We start from the raw sequence: 13,201 nt of genomic DNA, 5'->3' as shown, positions 1-13,201 counted from the left end.
CATGACACGAAGAGCATTCTTTAAAATAAGCAACGAATAACAAAAAGTGCAAACTGAGGTAGGAATCTCAATCAGGAGCTAAATGTACATAACCTTGCAATGACTTGATCATTTTGAAAGGGATCACAAATACCTGCCAATAACTATTTCAAGGGTGTAAACATTGGGGCTTCCAAAGTCTTACTTACATCCATAGAAAATTGATAACTAGAGATAATGGTATGTAATTTTGAAATAATACAAACTGAATATGAAAGGTTTCTTGGCACCACCAGCTATTAGAATTTTGAACTGCCCTTTATGGAAAATGACTGAAACCTTATTCCTTTAAAAGTTAAAAACAACGAAGGACAAAATCCTTGAAGATGGCTTTAAGGACTCAAGCCCTGTTGGCTGCAGGCTGCAATAAAACCTTTTATAGCTAAGTGAATACTTCCCTTCCCCTCATCTTTACTGTGGTGCAAAATTCTGACCTTACTTCTATTAATAAACTCAGTATAATACTTTTCGCTCTTTTTTGAAATTGTATCATGTGTTTGAAATTGTATCACTGCATCTGTAAGATAGAAATGCAGTGGATTGCAGGGATACCCAGGCTAGCTCTGAACAACGTGAGGGGGTAGAATCAGGCAGAAGACCCAGGATGATGCTGCTGTCCTATTTCTGGCACATTAATCACTCGGATATGTCTATATGGCAGAGCACTGCATTTCCTCTTACACCTGAGAATATTAACAAACCTGCTGTACAGGGAAAATGTTTCTAAAATATTTCTGATCTTCAACATCCTTATAGCTAAAATGACTGCCGTTCAGTCCTCTTCACCTTTAACTATTAAAACCAGTAATAAACGGAATACAAATGATGCTAGCCAAGATCTGATACACTCTTGGGAATTTTTATTGGAAATATCGACTCCTCACCATATCCTATAAAGCAATGAAGAAGCAGAAAAAAAAAAAGATTTTAAAACATTTTAAAGAGGAATGATTTCTCCTTTGCACACTGCTGAGTGGGGGAGTGAGTTGAAAAACACAGTATTCTTTTAAATGCATCAAAATAGTACTGCAGTCCTTGAAAACATTATGTAATAAATTCTGCAGCTTTATTTCTTTGCAAATAGGGAACACTTTATGATTTTTATGACTACATATTTTCTTCAAAGTAAAGGCAGAAGTATTGCTTTACAACATTAACATCACTGTTCGTTTGCTTTTATCTACCGTGAATTTCAAGTATTTTACATTGACCTTCAATCAACATAATGTTTTAAAATGCCATAAGCTAGAACTATGGGAGGTAGGGCTTGAGGACAGCAAATGCAAACATTCAAAACAATCAATTTATTGCAGTAAAACTAGCACAAATATTGTCTAGAAAACAAAATTTAAATACTCATAATGAAATTATTTTAGAGGAACTCCCTTTACTACAAATGGCAAATATTATTGCAGTGAAGGATGCCATCCTAAGACTGCATGTTTAGGAGGCCAAATTCAAAATAGGATGTGTCTAAAATTTTTAAATTAATATAAAATTAAAGGATCTGAAAAAGGACATTATTTTAAAATAGAAATCCAGTTTTCTTGCAGGTTCACCAACACTTAAAACGTTTCACTGGTGAAATATAACCCTTTATCCAGGGCTCTTCTAAGCTACTGAAGGCAGAACAAGCTGTTGCCTAGGACAACAAAATATTTAGTGACTATTTATTTTATCTGTTTTTGCAGAGAACTTGCGGGCTGGGAAGAGAGGTTATTTTTTTAGCTTTTTTAAAGAGAATAAGAAGTCTTGGGTTGGGCTGCTTCTGCAGTACTCCCCGGAAAGGAGATCACATTCTGAAACTTGAAATATGAACCTTCTTATAGAACACTAAGATTTTTAGACAGAAAATCAGATGATAAGGCAATTTATTTGCTGCCTGAATGGAGGGAGATTTTGTTAGGCTACTTCAGAGACAATACCCTCTCTGGCACCAGGCAGAGTAGGTTGCTTTAATAAAAAAATTATCTTGCATTATAAATCAATCATTTGTGCTACCTAGTGTGTTACAGGACAAGAAAATGATCCTGCAGGTGGAATACAATAGGTGCTAAAATTGCTCAGCTTTGATTATTAGTGCTAAAAATTGCTGCCAATCACTATCTGATTATAATTTGTTTTGAAGAGAGCGTGGGGCAGAGGGAAAGAATAAAGAGAAAAAGAGAGAGGGGAAAAAAAGCTCTGGTTTTAAGAATGCTAATATAAGAACAAAGATTCACCTCAGAAAAGAGGTAAAAGTGATTGTTAAAAAATTATATCATTTTGATATGAATAAAATCCTTACATTTAAAAATAAATGCAGGCAATGGGAAACATTAAAAGAATTCTGCAGATTTCAATGGCTAGATTTACTGATCAAACACAGTTATTTTACTATCACTTTTTAATCAGAAAACAATAATTTTTTTATTATTATTGCCATAATATAAGGAAATATAAATATAGAATTAGGGAAATGATTTCAAAGTACTTACATAATCTCTTCTATTTAAATAACCCCTAGTGCAAAACGACACCAGATGGATTATAAAAGGATCATTATACTACCAAAAAATAAATGCTGTGAAAGTGTCCACAGTTGAAATACTTTCTCTTTCTTTCTTTGCCATGTTGTATTGTAAACTGAATAAAGCAATGTATTTGAACTAAAAGAAGTGGTTTTCCTCCCACTTCTCCTGAGTCTGAGCACTGCCATGATCCGGTGTGGGAGTAGGAAGAGGTAAACAGTAGATGGTTTGCAGAAATTGCCACGGTTTATGTCATCTCCTGATCTTTTGCAAGAAGCAGCATAGAGGAAAGTGGATGATGTATTTAAAAATTATTTTGCATTACCATGAGGAACAGATGGAAGTTTGCACATCAAATCACTCAAAGGCTACGAGATCACTACCTATGCAAAATGTTACGTGCAGAAACTGTACATCAGTTAAACATATGGTGAAGTTACAACACTGGCACATGGATTTGTTGGGGATAAAGAGCTTGCAACGAGATTTCTAGAAACATCCACTACAATACTACAACATAATAACAGTTTCTAAATGATCAGCAACATCCACAATCATTTACGAACTGAGTGACTGATGGAGATGCTACGAGCGTTCAAAGCAGAAAAAATCATTTGCAAATGCAAGATCCAATGGAGCAAATTTACTATATGATTGCAATCGGTAAGTATTTAATTCTTGCAAAAGAAACAAAGATGTGCATTGTTAAAACCCTCTTGAGACTTCTGTGGGTGCCCTGGGTGAAGGAAATCTACACAACTATTGTGTATGGAAAAAAATTTGCTATTTGTATAATATCTCACGACTTTTATGTACACGCAATGAACCTACTGATCCCATTTCAAAAGGAAATAGAGTAATTTAGAGACTTATCCTTTGTATAGCAGCTAACACATATTAATGTAATCTCATTTGCAGCATTGTTCTGCTAATGTAGAAGCAACTGAGCAAATCCATACACGTCTTACCTCATGAAGAAATAATAGACCATGACAAAAACTATTCAGTTTCAGACCCAACTTCAGAGTATTTGATTTGAAAGATATAAGCAACTATTCTGTTATCAAAAAACTGCTTAGCTCTGCTTAGTGTTTGGTCCTATTATTTATGCTAATTCAGGTAATTTTGCAAACAGATGAGCCAGAGAATTTGAATGGATATTGAAAGTTTCCGTTATTATTTCCCCAAACCAATCAAAGTTGTTCATTAATCATTTCAAAATTGTAGTTATTTAACATAAAAAACCACCACAAATGTAGTAGAAAAGAATTTCTCAAATAGCTTAATGCATCCTATACCTTTAATACTAATTCATGAGAAGACCTTAAGTTCAGTTTGTCTGGCTGAGAACTTTAAAGACTCCCATGAAACGTAAAGGTTAAAAGGCTAGAAATATCTGTTCCTCAGTAAAACAGGCACATTTGTTTTTGAAGAATGTCAGGGAGATTCTCAAGCATCTTATGCTATCTAGAAATTTTGAAACACAAGACTTAAGGTCTTGCACCAGTACATCAATATGGTTGTCTCTACAGAAGTGGCATTTGCATTTGAAGTGTGACAGTCCATCGTTTAGCCTGCTGGAGAATTCTTTACTTTCAGTTATATACATTTATACATAAATACATACATACACACATATATGCGCGTGCACGTGTTTATATATGTAGCTGTTTTTAAAGTATTGGTTCATATAAATTAACTTCAAGTACTCTCTTAATCAAGTGCATTAGTAATAAGCTCCTGAATGTTTGGAAAGAGTAAAGGAAGAAAAAGTCGTACAGAGAACTTCCTAAACTCAACAGCTATAGAAGTTATTTTTAATAACAAAATACCTAATAAGTTGAGAACCCACAGCCTGTTGCTAATGCAGACTCAAAGTCTCGAAAGCTCTTGCGATTATCAAAATTGTTGGAGCCATTTAGAAAGCAACTACAGGAAGAGCGATGGCCATCATTATCGGTCAGCAGTGCCTCTGGGAGCTCAGAACGGCCTGTAGCTCCAAGCACTCTTAATTCTTTTCAGTGATCTGAAAGCTAGCACAGGCTAGGGAGGAAAAGGAACAGGAGTTGCAGATCTGCAGTCGCAATGTCTGAGAAAATGTTATTGAGCTGTAATGTTTCATTCCTCTTCAAAAACTGCCTCTGCAGAGTGGCACGCTTGGGAAATTAAGTAACAACAAGAGAAGAAGAGTTGCAGAGTAACTTGTCAAACAGAATCTGAAGGACAGCCCCCCTAAGAAAAAGTATATTTTCATACTATAGAGCATGGGAAATTAAGCTGTCAAGCAAGCACTGTACAAAATCCGTCCATTTGGTGTGTATCACCCAATCAAGCTGTGGAATTGCTATCTGCTTTGCAGGAGTAGATGGGGAGGCTGCTAAGTGAGACGCTAACCTGGTCAAGGAATCTGAATGCAGCATGTGGTCCATTTTAAAGTTCTTTAAGCAGAGACTGTAAGTTGTACTGAGATTGTAGGTGCATCAGTTGGCTAAGGCCTCGTGAGAGCTTTGAGACCTAAGTTCAATACAGAGGTTGCTATTGCTTAGAGCTATAGGCTCAAGCTAAATACGTAAATTAGACAGGTATAGCTGGCACTCTGTGTATTGGAGCTGTACGGATTAGGACTAGAAAGATACAGAGCAAGGATTTCTGGAAGTATGGAATGGCTAAATGGTTGATGGTCTGCTTGATCTGCTTGTTTGCCTGGATTTCTAAAGCCTTTTGATGAAGCCACCCTTAAAAGGCTTTTAAGAAAAAAAAAAAACCAAAAACCAGTCATGCCATTAAGCCATAAGAAGAGGTTCTTTCATGGATAAGCAGGTGGTAAAACCAGGAAACTGTGGGAAAAAAATGCAGTTTTCACAGTGGAAGAAGGTTCTTAGTAAATTAGATCTGTGAATGGACCTCTTCAATATATTCATAAACTCCATAGGAAAGAAGACTAGCAGTAAGATAACAAAACTTGATGATGACAATAACTCATTCAAGGTAAGAAAGACAAAGACCTGTTGGGAACAACTTGCCCAATTCCAGAAGTCCCTGACCTGAAAATGATTAATGACTAGAGGAATGCTATGCAGATAGTTCATAATATGCTTCTCCTATCTGCGTAGCCTTCTGTGGTCATCTGTTTAAGGCCATTTTTATAAAGAGCACAGTGGGTTAGATAGAGCCTCTGATCTGTTTCAGTATGGCCATTTTCATGCTCTTCCATTTCTACAGTACAAAACCTAGCGGACTGCAGTGAAATGATCATGTGTCAGTCTTTACTATATATATAGTCTTTACTATAAGTAAAGAATCACCTTTTCACACAGTATATAATTAAATTAAATTGTGGAACTTGTCGATGATGTTGTGGAGGGTCCAAAGCATTTAGTTATTAAGTAATAGAAGTCAGTCCATTGGTAGCTATTTTCTCTCTCCAGTATCTTTGATCCAATCCTGAACAGCAATCATTATACCCTGATGTAAACCAGGAATGCAATTTGTGAGAGACAGTATCAAGAACACTTCCCCAAAAGCTCACAACCTGGACAGTAACTGAGTTTAAGAAACCTTTGGGTAAACATTAACTTTACAGGAGACAAAGACTGAATCATACATGTGAAAGATGGATGTACAAAAATAGAAGAAGCTCACAGTGCAGGATGAACTAATTGAGAAGAAATGTAAACCAGGCCACTTACATGTAACCCTCCTCCCAGGAGTTCAGCTATCTGTGATTCAAGGCCTACTTTCAGTACAGCGCAGCTGTGCAACCGTTCTCAGCTTTCTTCTGAGAAAAGTGCTAGGGTGTGAGAAGGAGCTGTGAGAGAGTGCACAGGCTGGAAGCATGTGAGATAAGAAAGGTAAAGTTGCAGACACTTCAAGGATTCCAGGATAACACCACTCACATGGAAAGGTATAAAATGCCATGGAAAACAAAGGAAATCAGAAGACAGAAACTCAGCAACATCATAGATCAGCCTGTTCCAGGGAGCAACAGAGACCAGCCCTCCCCTACCTGATGACTACGTGCCCAGAAGACTTAGTGACTCATTTGGAGGGGGTTGATTTAATGCCTAGTTCATTAGTCCTACAATGTATTGTGTGTGTGTTAAGACAATAAATAACTTACTTTGTGCTTTTAAGCTGTTTATATCTTGCCTGAAGAATCTTTTTGGTAAAAGTTCCCTGTAGAGAGAGACTTCCCGAGGGGGAGGGTTACGTAAGAAATGCAGAATAACAGACAAGAATAATATGATTAGTCATGTAGAAGAGCATTTATACTTTAAAGCACAGGTGCACACTTTAGATGGGTTAGGGGATTTCAGAACATAGTGGACTTTTTTTCAGCAGATGATATGTATTTCAGAAAAGTTCCAAGTAGCTACAGCATTATATAAATGATATCCGAACCTGGGTACAGAATCTGACCTCTCTAATGAGCCAAGAAACCTGGGAGACAAACCTAGAATTGCTGGGAAAGCCAATGCTGGGAGAAGGCATTCTGAATCCCATGAAAAGGAAATTAGAATGATACTTCCCAGGAAGAACACACCCGAGAAAACGATGAAGAAAATGGATCTGGGAAAATTCTTGGTCTAAATGACAATGGAATTAGTGAAACAGAATTTAAAATTCGAAGTCTGGCTTGTTGAAAAAGGACTGAGAACGCTGGTGGTAGCTTGTAAGAAACACAAATGAATAACTTTCAAAATGACTCTTCTGATTCAAATGCTTTAAGTAATTGCTGCTTGAAGAAACACACACACTATATATGTATACATAAAAGTCTGAAAGAAACTAGCATGTAAGTTAGAGCAGACATTACCTTGCTGGAATAATTTGCAATAAATTGCAGGAAGCGGCATATTAAATTCATTTCTTAATGCCAATGAGGAAGCTGGAGGATCAGAGAAACTGAGGGAAGATGGCCTTTACCACCAGCGTCTCAGACCTTCTCCCTCTCATATGCTTGCAATTCTCCTTGCAGTTTTTCAAAAAATGTGCTTGCTTAGATAGTAACTTCCAAGGATGGTAAAACAATGTTGGAAATAGAGTAAGACTGTTCTTTTTAGGAAGACAAGAAGATTCAAAAGCTCTGATCATGGGAGTAAGGGGTAACTCACAAAGGTTAACTTTAATCATAGAATCATTTAGGGTGGAAAAGACCTTTAAGATCATCAAGTCCAACCCTAAACCTAACACTACCAAGACCACCACTAAACCACGTCTCTAAGCACCTAGGCAGCCTGTTCCAATGTTTAACAACGCTTTCAGTGAAGAAATTTTTCCTAATATCCAATCTAAACTTCCCCTGGCACAACTTGACGCTGTTTCCTCTTGTGCTATCACTTGTTATTTGGCAGAAGAGACCGACAATCACCTCGCTACACCCTCCTTTCAGATAGTTGTAGAGAGCAATAAGGTCTCCCCTCAGCCTCCTTTTCTCTAGACTAAACAATCACAGTTCCCTCAGCTGCTCCTCATAAGACTTGTTCTCTAGACCCCTCACCAGTTTTGTTGCTCTTTTTTGGATGTCCTCCAGCACCTCAAAGTCCCTCCTGTAGTGAGGGGCCCAAAGCTGAACACATTACTTGAGGTTTGGCCTCACCAGTGCCAAGTACAGGGGGACAATCACTTCCCTAGTCCTGCTGGCCACACTATTTCTAATACAAGCCAGGATGCTATTGGTCTGTTTGGCCACCTGGGTACGCTACCGGCTCATAGTACTCCCAGGTCCTTTTCTGCTGGGCAGCTCTCCAGCCACTCTTCCTGAAACGCTGCATGGGGTTGTAGTGACCCAAGTGCAGGACCCGGCACTTGGCCTTGTTGAACCTCATACCATTGGCCTCAGCGCACCAATCCAGCTTGTCCAGATCCCTCTGTAGAGCCTTCCTACCCTCAAGCAGATCAACACTCGTACTAAAGCTAGTCTTCTTAGTATCTCTTTATGTCATTAGGAGAGACAAATAGGTAATCCAGATAACTAACCATAATTTAACCAGTTTGAATCATCCTCTGGATGATCCTTTCTTTCGCCATCCTTTATAGTTTCTAAAGGGAATTTGGGGAGGCCAGCTTCATTCAGCTGCAGGGAGATTTTCAGAATATGCTTTCTTCTTTCCATCTTTCAAAAAAATGAACTGTTTGCTTTAATAGATTAATTGAATAGATTTATACCCGGAAGTAGAAGAAATGTATCTTGGTCACCATCGCACATGGAAGTTCAGAGGCATGTGATAAGTCAAACTCACATTAGTATATAGAGATGCATTATGATAAAGGATGACCTTATTACTAGTTTAGATCTAGGAAAAAAAAAAATCTAAAACTTCATGAACTTCATCCACAGACATGTAAGCTGATGATCACAGAAAGTTTAGAAAGAAGATAATAAAGAATTTTTAGTTTTTAAGACGTAAAGAAGGGCTTGTGAAAAACTAAATGCCCCCTTCTCTTCCCTGTCCTTTCAGCTATGCTAGTTTACCTAATAGAAGATATTATCTCTACCTTCAAACCTGTTTCTTCCCCTCCAGAAGCCACGGATGATTTGATTTCCCAACGGCTTAATGGAAAGAAGCACCCAATATGAACTAAGGGATTCCTTGCACCAAAGCAGGACTGGCTTTTATGTTGAATTCAGTGGCTGCAACTGTTTAAACTGGTGGCTAAAATGAAAAAGTTATCATATCTGTAGCCCTTGATAAATTTTTATTGCATATTTGGTGTAAGTGCAAATGAAGCTTTTTGTTCCATCTACAACTTAAGTACAAAGAACCTCCAAACCGAGAGTACTCTGAATTCTTTTCAGGATGCTGAGTCTGGTTTTTCTCTCATTTTCCAAGTGCCTGGATTCTGACCTACTCAAGTCAGGAGTCCTATTCCAGAGTGGCTTTGACCTTTATGCATTCCTTTATGAAAAACTTTCTGTAATAAGCTCATGTTTGCCATCGCCTGAATGGGAAGTGAGACCTTTGAAATCGATTTCAGACAGCAGGCCTGCTCGTCAGAGATAAGAATCTTGTTCTGCCAGACTGCACAATGCTTCAAACCAATTTCTTGTCCATTTCTGAAAGATTACCCTCAATTGGAACAGAAAAATAACAGTAAATACTTTTCTAAGCTACAGATTTTCCCAGTGAACATTATTTCATTACAGTTAGCTACTACTGATTGGTGGGAATTAAATATATACTGACTGGACTAAAATAGAAATTCTGAGAATGTAGAACTGTTTCATTTACTGTGCTCTTGAACATCATAATCCAATAATATATCAGGTGGGAAAAATATTTATCTCTATAGGTATCTATATCCATACAAATATTTAAACAACTGTTTAACAGCTTCCTCTTGCAACTCATGGCAAAAGGGAGTGTTTTCCCAAGAAGTACAGACCTTAAACAGGAACATGATGCTGAGCTGTAAAGTTAGAGGGATATACACTGGTCTGCTTTATACTAATTTCACAGAAGTGTATTACTGTTAGCTTCAGTGAAGGTACTTCCCTTTTCCTAAGTTTTAGCAAGTTTGGAATCAAACCACAAACCTTTAATGAGGTTTTAATGATCCACTTGGGGGAGCTAAAGGGTAATTTGTTTCTGAATTGATTATGGCAAAATGTTTGGGAAGTAAAATTAAGTTACAGAAGACAATGTGAGCAGAGACTTCCACTTTTTTCAACTCAGTGCTGGTTGTTAATCTATATTAGCTTCTGGAAGAAAGGGTCCCCAGTTCTTATTAAAATTCCAGGCACTTATAGAAAAAAGACTCACAGTTATTAATAGCTCAGTAGCAGACACCCATGATAGCATCAAACATATCCTGACTTCAATTATACACCTACAACATCCATTGAAGTCAACATACATAACATGTAAGGCAGAGTTTGGTCTTTACTCTTAGTCTACATTCTTGTGCTAGTTAACATTACCTATAATGTGACAGCAACAAAAGAAATTCTAACATGCAACGGCTTTGTCTTTCAGTTAATGTGAAATACCTCTTTTTTTTTTTTCCTTCTTTTTTTTTTCTTTTCTTTAGATGCTGGTCTTAGGCTATGCCTGCTTGTGCCTCATGCACCAGTTACTGTGTTGGAACACAGCTTCACGCCATTATTATAGTCTCCGTTTCTCCAGCCTGGGACACACTGGGAACTGTTTCCCAGTATAAAGCTATATCAGCTGCTCTATCTTATGCTTGATTGCCCATGATTACTGGTAGCCCTTTGTCTGTTCTGGGAGTTAGGCACTAATTAGAGACAGAAATGCAGTATCTCCTATATTGGAAGGAAGAGCACAGCCTCTTGTCTGTGAAGAGCCAATACAATATGACACTGGGCTTTTCTCCATGTAGGGTTGCCCTAAAGTTCAGACAAACTGGCAATACAGTTGATTGCAAAAGCCACATCCAAAGCTATAATCATCTATCTTTTATAAAAGGAAACAACTCAGTTTCAGACACATAACTAACTTACATAAAAATTCCATTGGCAAAACTGTACTGTCAATGTCTTTACTGTAACAGTACAAAATTCATCTAATTCCAAACTCTGCAGTGCAGTCCACATTAAAGTTTATGGTTGCCCATATGTGGGCATCTAATTTAACTGACTCATGTAAATAAAGTTTCAAGCTAAAGTGGTATGAAATAAAATATTTTGTTCCTTTAGCATTATTTAAGGTTTCCTTATTTTATGTTTAATTTAGCCAGAGCATGTGGAAAAACTAAAATGTAAGTATCTTTACAAGAAGTACTGTTGTTAGGCACTTTAAAAGCAAAGACATATGCTTTGTAGCTATAAAGTATGAAAATGTATTTTTAAATGTCATTCAGCATCCTGGAGCAGTGACACAATCATGCTGATTAAATACTGTGCTAAAGACAATGGCAAAGCAAATGAAAGCAAAGGGTACAGTCAACCCAGGTATAGGCATGAAAGCTGTAATCATTAACAGTACTTGATGTCAGTATTTCTAGTGCAATTTGCTTTTGTGCTTTCTCATTTGATATGTAAGGGCAAGTACCATAATGTATTAAGGAGAAACTACTGCTATAAATTGCTCAACTTACATTAATTAATTCAATCTCCCAGATTTTTTTCACAAGGTCCATCGATGTATAGCCATTTATTAGAAAGGATTTGGTATAGTCACCCAGTTCAATGGAATCCAGCCATTCAGCTACAGAGGTGGGGTTGTAGCCATCGTGACCGATCTGCTTCATCTGAAAAACAACAATAAGGGAGAATTATTGGTAATATTCATGAAACATCTTTCAGAACAGCAGTTATTTGTATTATTTTCTTTGGGTTGGAGTTATCTTATTCTCTGATCAACATTTTTTAATGATTAGTACAACATGAGACAATTTTGTGAGCAAAAGCACTAAAAAACCTTAGTTTTCAATGGATCTTTTTATGTCTGCTTGCTTTTCAAACCAGAATACACTAAGACTGCAGCACGTGTTCAATTCTTACTAGACATCAGAGAATCTATAAGTGAGGGAAGGCAAAAGAGTGAGAAAGAGACATTATTAATATCCTGACTGCAAAAAAATGTCAGATTTGCACCTAAGATTTCAGTCCGAGGAATGGATCTTTTGGTATCAAACTGCAAGTGAAAATATTGCCTTGGTTATATTATTCCTAATATATCTCTCATAGTAGGTTATCTGACATTTTATAATGGTTTGAAGCCACACTATATTTTTCTGCCCCCAGTGAAGGCTTAAAAATGTCTCTTTTCTCTACCTGGTCACAATTTTTCAAGGAATTCCTGCAAATTTAATATATTTTAGATTCCTCTCTGTCTGTAAAGTTGCTTGAGAACGGATAATCGAACCAAATATTATTGGAACGGAACTGACAGAATGACGTACACAGAAACACACCACCTGCATTCACATAGTAACACAGGCACAGAAAGCATAATCACATAAATCTTGTTTTCATAACAAACTAAGAAACACCACTGGCAACTTATTTTTCTGAATTTTGTTAAGCTACTAAGAAGTAAAGAGCTGCAATTTCTCTTTCACAACTGCCTCTCAGTGACACAACTGAAGATCTTCAAGCCAGCCGTTAAAGATAAAAATGTATAGAGCCTCTACCTGTGCAGCTTGTTACACCATACTGCTTTTATGAATTTTAAAGTAATTTGCAATAGTGGCAGAAGCAGAAGTATAACGAAGTAGAAAAAATTATGCAATAGCTTCGATTTTCAACAGTATTACACGCATATCATCTTTCTATAGAAGTGTAACTATGGCTAACTTGATAACACACTAAACTGGTAAACTGTTAAGAAGATTTAGAGGTTTAGAAACCTTGCGTTTTGCATAGGATCTCCCAACTGTGCAAGAGCGACACTGTGCATGGCGAAAGCCAGTCTCCCATTTCAGCCTGCTTATGTACGTTCCTGCTTTCCGAGAAACAAGGGAAGTGTGACAGAAACATAATGCTTTGAGCTTAAGTTTGAAGTGAGTGACAAAGTAATTTAAAAAGGAGAGAATTCTGATCTTAATATCTGAACCAATTTATTTTTCACAGTTTATCTATCTGAAATACAATTTGAATTCAAAGCAGAGAAAAAAATTAAGGTCTGCATTTGAAAGCCGCAGTAGCGTTCGTTGATCCGTCTGTTCAAACGCAGAAAGCCAGCATG

General features: G+C 37.1%; 1 protein-coding gene across 8 annotated transcripts in view; it reads right to left on the bottom strand.

Moving 5' to 3' along the window:
• ANKS1B (ankyrin repeat and sterile alpha motif domain containing 1B) overlaps window positions 1–13,201 on the bottom strand; it is a 448,571-nt gene that overhangs the window by 147,166 nt on the left and 288,204 nt on the right. For all 8 annotated transcript variants that reach the window (XM_063322734.1, XM_063322727.1, XM_063322733.1 and 5 more), the window contains one exon: window positions 11,610–11,762. In XM_063322734.1, the coding sequence (XP_063178804.1) occupies window positions 11,610–11,762 (153 nt within the window). The remainder of the gene's footprint in view (window positions 1–11,609; window positions 11,763–13,201) is intronic.

The sequence above is a fragment of the Chroicocephalus ridibundus genome, chromosome 1 (genome assembly GCF_963924245.1).
Source record: "Chroicocephalus ridibundus chromosome 1, bChrRid1.1, whole genome shotgun sequence".
Taxonomy (NCBI): domain Eukaryota; kingdom Metazoa; phylum Chordata; class Aves; order Charadriiformes; family Laridae; genus Chroicocephalus; species Chroicocephalus ridibundus.
The sequence above is the reverse complement of the archived record's forward strand: the minus strand, read 5'-3'. Positions and strand labels throughout refer to the sequence as shown.